The sequence below is a fragment of the Durio zibethinus genome, chromosome 9 (genome assembly GCF_047325235.1).
Source record: "Durio zibethinus cultivar Kanyao isolate XHJ-2024 chromosome 9, ASM4732523v1, whole genome shotgun sequence".
Taxonomy (NCBI): domain Eukaryota; kingdom Viridiplantae; phylum Streptophyta; class Magnoliopsida; order Malvales; family Malvaceae; genus Durio; species Durio zibethinus.
Window position 1 is genome coordinate 10,004,829 of NC_143170.1, and position 7,619 is coordinate 10,012,447.

Consider the following 7,619-nt stretch of genomic DNA (forward strand, 5'->3'; position numbering starts at 1 on the left):
TAATTTTAGGAGATCAAGGCATCAAGCAATATTTAAGTTGATTCAAACAGAGTTTTAGCCTCAATCAGGCTTCAACAAATAAGAGCAGCGAGTGCCGGAACTGTCCACGTGATGCCAGACTACAATAGTTATCTTGCAATGGAACTTGCACATCTGACGTTTTTGTCAAACGTTTGTGCAGTGGTTAATCAATAAATCCTCTGGATCTTGGTTTATGACATTAGCCTTTCAGTAGGATTACAATTAGCAACTCATATACCAGAGATGGATTCTTTTCTAGCGGCACAGGGCCATGATGTTTTTGGATCCCATAAGATACGCACCTCTAGAATCTACTTCTCATAGGAACCATTGCATGGTGTAAGAATGAAACAGACAGCACATGGTCATTAAGAGTAATAAATATATCTAAAATCCTCCCTTTCTCTCGGTCATTTGATCTGTTTGAAATCCCAAAGAGATGGTAAATGCAAACGCAGCAGAAAAGTCAGGAACCCGAAAGAAGACGAGATCAATGATCTTAGAAATTTATTATCACTGCATATTTGTAGCATCTTAATAAAATAAATAAAGTACTAATCCCAAAAACTAAGTCAGAAAGGCCTTTCTCTTGCACCTCTCCGATAAGTCATTATGACATTGCAATTAAACTTTGTAAAAGCGGCAACCCCTTGGGATGTTGACTGCCAAACTGAGTATCAACAAGCAAGCATTTGATCTGGGAAAACTGATCAAGCAATTGGGAAGGTAATGCCTGCAGCATTGAAGAGAAAAAGTTACCAGCCATCTTGAGAAGCAAAAGCACCATTAACAGAAAGATATAGCATATCTCAAGACATCATCACAAAATTGGGTGATATTGTACTGCTTTATTGCAGCCATAAATCAGAAACCAATGTTGACTTTACTTGCAATGCACTCACTGTTTCCAGGGAAAAAGAAGGGAGATGTAACACAAAAAATGAGAGACTTGCAAATGTAAAATGCAAGCAGAAATAAAAGAAAGCATCAATAAGCAAATTCCAACAAAAGCAACTGTCACAACTTGCCACATAGAATTGATGCAGGAACTAAGAAAAGTCAGTTAATCATGCACAGCTAATGAATCTTTCTAGAATCTTGAAAGAATGAGGAAAAAGAAATCTAATATATAGATAAGAAAAATGAACTATTTTCCAAATTCATGTTATTCTTATTTGTTTAATCTTATTCTTTTTGCTTTCTGAAATTCAGACAAATTTTGTTAAAGGAGTAAGATAAAAGTAGCTCAACAATCTTATATTTATTCAAATTTGGTTTCCTATGGAAGAGCAACATGGTACTCCAAGATTTGCAAGGACAATCAGTTCAGGCCTCTGAGGGCATGGACAGTAACATCAGGCATAATCAAGAATCCAGGGCCTCACTAGAAATGTATGACCAGCCAAAAGAAAGCTAGAAAAGCTTCAAAATAAGGTGAAATAACTTGCTAAATGCCATATATCATTTGAATGACATTCTAAACATTGTATGTTCAAATCCTGGCATGTGCAAAGAAGCACTGCCTCTATTTCATCAAATCCATTATTTTCCATTTCAATTGACACACATAAATTGTTTGTTCACAATCCAAATCGGAAACTCTAAGGATAGTAAAATTGTTTCTTAAAAGTTCTACAAAGGAACCAACAAGAACAAGGAAGTTATTCCAATGTCAAAAAAGAGTAGCATGCCATCAGAGTTTAGATGTAGGAAGCAAAAGGAAAACCACAATATAGATGAGAAGCAGGAAAGCAAGTAAAACTTTACATGTACAAGATCCCAATATTCTACATGGAAAATATAACACAATCTAGGCAGCACACTGATTCAATGAGAAATGAAAAGCATTCCAGTTATTTACTTGCCATGATGGTCAATAGAATATAAGTTTCGCAAATTGAGAAACTATGAAAAGACATTATAATATACTCAGCTAAGAAAATTTTTAATTTTAGAATACAGCAACAAGCTGTCCAAGAAGACGGCTTAGTGTATTAAACAACAAACTTCCATGAAGTGAAAAAACCATTTGATGTGATTACCTCTACTTGCTGCGTTTAACAGCACGTCTTCCTTGGCCTTTCTTGGGTGGTCCCTTACCACGCCTCTTCAACATTTCTAGCTTAGATAAGCGCTCTTCTTCTTGCCGGGCCATGACAAGTGGATCATCGTTCTTGATGTCATACGGGTACCATTCTGCAACCTTGTCACCAATGAGCTTTTTGCGTAAAATCTTATGAGGTGATCTCTGCCCAGTTGGGTTAAGTATATGTCCAAATATTCTTGCCCTAGCTTCAGTAACCCCTGCTACGACAGCTGAACCTATCATGCCCTTCAAACCACCAGCACTCATCCTCTCTAAAATTATTATTATCTTACAGTCAATACTGTTAAATGTTCAAATGAAACTTTCAGTGATAGAATACCACAAGTCAATAGAAAACAAAATGCCCGGCTAACCCACACGATACCCAACCCAACAACCAGATTACATCAGAAATGTGTGGTAAAACATAGGTCTGAAATTTCCACGATCTGTTGTGAAACCAGAACAACATTATAATTAAATGCCATATCATTCTGATGCTTAATTGAAAGAACGAAAATGAAAGATTTAAAGAGGAAATGATTAAGCTTAATACAAAACTTGAAAACCATTTTCATTAAAATCTAATTTTCTATTACGTGACTAGTCATTTTTTATGCATATGGTACTGTAATTCATGGATTCAGAAAATGGGCATCTTCAGCTAAGATGATTTTTAAGGGATTTCCTACAAAATAACAAAAACAACCAAGAAATTAAATTCTTTATTATAAGTTTTTTTATAATATTTAATAGGGATAAATACCACATGACAGCGGGTAAGATACACGCTATTTTTCAGCTGCCCATACCGGAACCTCATTATTTCAAGGTATCCGAACAGAGAAATACCAGGGTGCTATATGATTTTTGCTACCCATATAATTTAAGCAATACTCGTTAACTACCCGTTCCTGTTAAATACCTTATTATTAAGTCAAACTCATTCCACGGATACCCGATTAATTCACCCAAACCCGAGAAAGGACTAAATTTAATTTGCATCTAATCTACACATATAATAATTAAATGTATAAAATCAAATGGAAATTAAAATTGTAGCTCACTCAAGATCAACAAAAAAACAACTTAAATGATAAAAAATCGTTATTTGTGAAACTAAAACTAGCCATAGTTGATCCCATCAACAATCTCAACATTTTCAGTGGTTGACACATGACAGAAAACCTATAAACGAATTAAAAAAATATATCTTACACAAGATAAATGGCAACATTGCACTATTCAATTCTAATGACATATATTTCCTATTTCAGAGAGGAATTCAAAGTGAAAACTTCACTGCAAGTACTTCGAAAGCAAAACAGAGGAAAGCAGTCACCTGAGAAGGAAGACCGGACCGATTGAGGATGCAGTATTGAATATTTAGGCAATGCCTACTGCTGCTCGAAGACGCAGTTGGACGACGCAAAGCAGAGAGGTACGATCGCAAGGAAGGAGGCGGCAGCTGAATAAAACTGAGAAAGTTGCTCTTACCTTAGGCTGCTTTTCTCTCCTTAGTTTTTTAAACCGAAAAAAAGCCTCAAACGGCAAATACCCCTGCCGTTTCACTTTATTGTAATTAATTTATGATTTTTTTTTTTAAACATTTTTCCTTTGGTTAATTTATGATATTTCATAGCAATTTTATACCTTATATATTAAAAGTATCCTTTTGCGGGTTAACGCTTGACACCTGCTTATATTTGTGGGTGAGTTAATGTTTTATTTATTTTGATTTGTTTTGAAAAAAATTAAACAGTAATTTTGTTAGTTAAATTTGATTTTGAAAAAAATAAATGAGTTATAAACTATCCCTAAAGGATAGTATACTGACATGCGGTAAGTCATTGCTAAGCTATTAGTTTTCTTTTAAATTGTTTTTAATTTTTTTCAAATATTTTTAAAAGTTAGTATGTTTAGAATCCTTTATTTACCGTGTGAAAATTTTTAAAATAAAAAATTTTTTAAAAATTATTTATTTAATTATAATTTTAGAAAAAATATATAATAAGAGTTGAGTGCAGAGATGATGATATGCTGCTGGCAATTATAATGCCCTCAAATGCTTTTGTAAAGAAAAAACTAAGCACCTAGATAATAAAAAATTCATAAAAATATATCTAATTTATCAAAGAAAAAATCAACCTTCAAAATCTTAAAAGTAACCAACATATTAAATTTCAATCACTTATTAAGATAAAAAAAATTGCAACTAAAAATAATCAATTGAAAAAAAAACCTACATGAAAATCAACTAAAAGATCTCACAAAAAATAATAAAAATTATTTAAAAATTATCATATCTAAAATTTAAATATTTGTTTGAAAAATATCTTTTAAAAACAAAAAATATATAATTAAAAAACTAAAAATATTAGATTTGAGATTTTTTAATAAATTACAAAAAAAACTAACAACAACCAATCTATGTATGTGTTTTTTTGTGATTCGATATGTTTACTGTCTATTACGTGATAGCAAAAAACGAAATCTTTTTTAATATATAAAAGCATGTATTTTCAAATTTTCATCAAAATATTTGGTTATGATTTTTTTATTGAATAAAAAAATAGTATATTTATTCTCCTGATAAAAAATAACTAAAGGGATTAATATTTAAATAATTATAATAACTTTTTTCTCACAAATTTAATGAATTAGATGGATTGAAATATTTAAAAAAAGAAAATTTGTGACAAAAATAATTTTGAAAAGATATCATCAGAAAAAAAAAAAAAAAAAACCAGCAGCCAAATGAGTTATTATCTTCAGAGGAAAATTTATCCAAATTATACCTTTAAGCCAAGAAAATTTCCTGTTTTTAGAGATTTTTCGCCATTTTATGGACAAACTGCTCCAAAACTTGCAAAGGAAGAGTTGGATAAATTGCAAACTACTTTGCGTTCGAAAGCCAAACAATTATAATTGATGAGATTGAACATGATCTTTCAGAAATAATAGATGATAACAATGATTATGCAAATGATGAAAATTGTGTTAGCAACAAGTATAAGCCTTTTTAAGATAGTATTTGGAATAATTGTATTACATATTAAATTTATTTTTTTTTTTAATGTTTATTTTATAAATTCAATAAATGTACAAAAATTACTGTCTTCACCACTTGATGTTATGCATCATTTAGTTGTTTATATTGTTTATAATGAAATTTTGTTATTTTGTCATTAGATTGTCCTTAGATGTTAATAATATTTTTTTCATTTATCTTTATTTTACAATCTACTTAATTGCTTATTAAATTGAATTAAAGATTAAATTTTGTGTGTAGATTTTCGACCAACCTTCATAATTATCTCATTTTTGATAAATCAACCCAAGGTATGTTATAAGCTAACTATGCTATATATCTTTTATGTTTTTTATTAAATATGGAAAAATCTATATAGTCATACATAATATTATTTCACATGTACATTGATAGATAAATAGAAAGTTAGACATATAGATCGAATTTGTAATATATGATGTATATATTTATACATGATCTCAAAATAATTTTATTTTTTAATTACATTTTTTAATTTAGAGTTTTAAATCGGTCAATGGAATCGAAATAACATAAGCAACGAATATGAGATATTTTAAACCAACGTGAAACTAAGAGAAATGTATGTTCATGTAACTCTTTGTTTGGAAATCAACAAACTTATCCCATTTCAATTGTTTCATTGTCGACCATTTCAGCACCATCTCGACCAAACAAATATAGAAAATGTTTGTCCAAATATTGTTAGATTTGTTAATGAGTCACCTTTATTGGTTACCTCTACTAGTAATAGTTTGGTAACACAACATAATTCATGACAATATTTGAGACAAACAATAGCCATTCCATCAACACCACTAATGCCAATGGAATTACCTTCCATTCTAATCAAGACTCCAACATCTCAAAAAATAATGAGATTAGTAAAAAGACCATTGTTACCAACTTCACAACCATTAATGATGTCAAGAAAAGATTTTTATACACATTCTACCTCAGTTAATTCCTTTTTAAGATTGTCGTTTAGTCAATGTGTCCATCAACTATGACTCAGACAAATTTAAACTTTAATTCAGCTTTTCATCTTGAAAAAAAATAAACACCTAGATAACAAAAAATCCATAAAAATATATCCAACTTATCAAAGAAAAAATCAACCTTCAAAATCTTAAAACTAATGAACATATTAATTTTCAATCACTTATTAAGATAAAAAAAATTGCAACTAAAAACAAATCAATTGAAAAAATAATGTAATTAAAAATCAACTAAAAGATCTCACAAAAAATAATAAAAATTCTTTAAAAATTATCAAATCTAAAATTTAAATATTTTTTTAAAATGTCTTTTAAAAACAAAAAATGTATAATTAAAAAACTAAAAAATTAGATTTGAGATTTTTTAATAAATTACAAAAAAATTTAACAACAACCAATCAATTCAAACAACCATATAAAAAACTCTAGATATAAGATTTTCATATTTTTTAATCTAAAAAACTTAAAAACTAAAAAAATAAAAATTTTAAATTATTTTTTTATAAAAATTAAAAAATCCCTATACAAGTAGAGGTAACATTCTAGTAAATATTAAATGTATCCTTTTGAGCTTAATACTTAACACCTATCCACTTTTGTAGGCAAAGTTAATGTTTTATTTATCTTGGTCAATTTTAAAGAGATAATGGATTGTTATTTTGTTAATTAAATTTGATTTTGGAAAAAATAAATGGGTTGAATTTTGTTGCTAGATTAAAACAAGTCTTTAAAAAATTTGTTGCAAATGCTTTGTTCATTTTAAATAAATAACTCCAAAGTAGACCTTTAGTCCATTTTATGTAAATAAGCCTAAATCCAAAATGTATGTAGTTTAATTTTATTCCATTTTTTACAAACATTTTAACTCCTTAAATATATTTTTTAACTTTTATTTACATTTATTTATTTATTTATTACATTTTACTTAAAATAATTAAAGCAATAGAGTTAACAATAAAAAAGATCATTTGAAAATCTTTAATAATAAAAATTATTTTTAAATTTGTAATAACAAATTTGAAAATATTTTCATAAGTTGAAGAGTCATCTTATAAATGTAAAATGTTATTAAAGTATAAGGAGGTTCTTACCATTTATTCTAATACAAAATTAATTACAAATAACAATAATAATAATAATTTAGTATTATTATCAAAATTAAAAAATTTATTTGTTTGTTAGATAAATGAAACATTAATAAAAACAATAATAGGAATATAATACAATATAATAATTTTTTAATAATAATTAAATATAATAATAATAATAATTAAATCTTTATTAATTTAAAATAAATGAAAAATAAAAAATTTTTTTCTCTCCATTCCCCTAACATAGCATGGGGTAACATTCTAGTTTAAAATGAAAGCAAACATATATAATGAAAAAAAAGGGATTTTGGTTAATATTAAATAAAGGATTTTGGTATTTATTAATATCAATATACAATATATTAATATTTTTA

The 7,619-nt window shown here is 28.0% G+C and overlaps 1 protein-coding gene across 3 annotated transcripts; it reads right to left on the minus strand.

The window, feature by feature from the left end:
• Nucleotides 1–504: 504 nt before the first annotated feature.
• LOC111311063 (37S ribosomal protein S27) lies at nucleotides 505–3,614 on the minus strand. Of its 3 annotated transcripts, none has more exons than XM_022910445.2 (3): nucleotides 3,450–3,614; nucleotides 2,064–2,379; nucleotides 505–754 (listed from the first exon to the last, which is right to left on the minus strand). In XM_022910445.2, the coding sequence occupies exon 2, from the start codon at nucleotides 2,372–2,374 to the stop codon at nucleotides 2,066–2,068; it is 309 nt and encodes a 102-aa protein (XP_022766180.1). In that variant the 5' UTR covers nucleotides 2,375–2,379; nucleotides 3,450–3,614; the 3' UTR covers nucleotides 505–754; nucleotides 2,064–2,065. The 3 variants fall into 3 exon arrangements, with proteins under 3 accessions (XP_022766180.1, XP_022766185.1, XP_089621940.1); XM_022910450.2 differs by having other exon boundaries at nucleotides 2,064–2,408; XM_089765814.1 differs by having other exon boundaries at nucleotides 2,064–2,556.
• Between the last annotated feature and the right edge of the window lie 4,005 nt (nucleotides 3,615–7,619).

Coding starts and splice junctions, on each gene's coding strand:
- LOC111311063 (XM_022910445.2), bottom strand. CDS start 2,374: ATGAGTGCTGGTGGTTTGAAGGGCATGATAGGTTCAGCTGTCGTAGCA.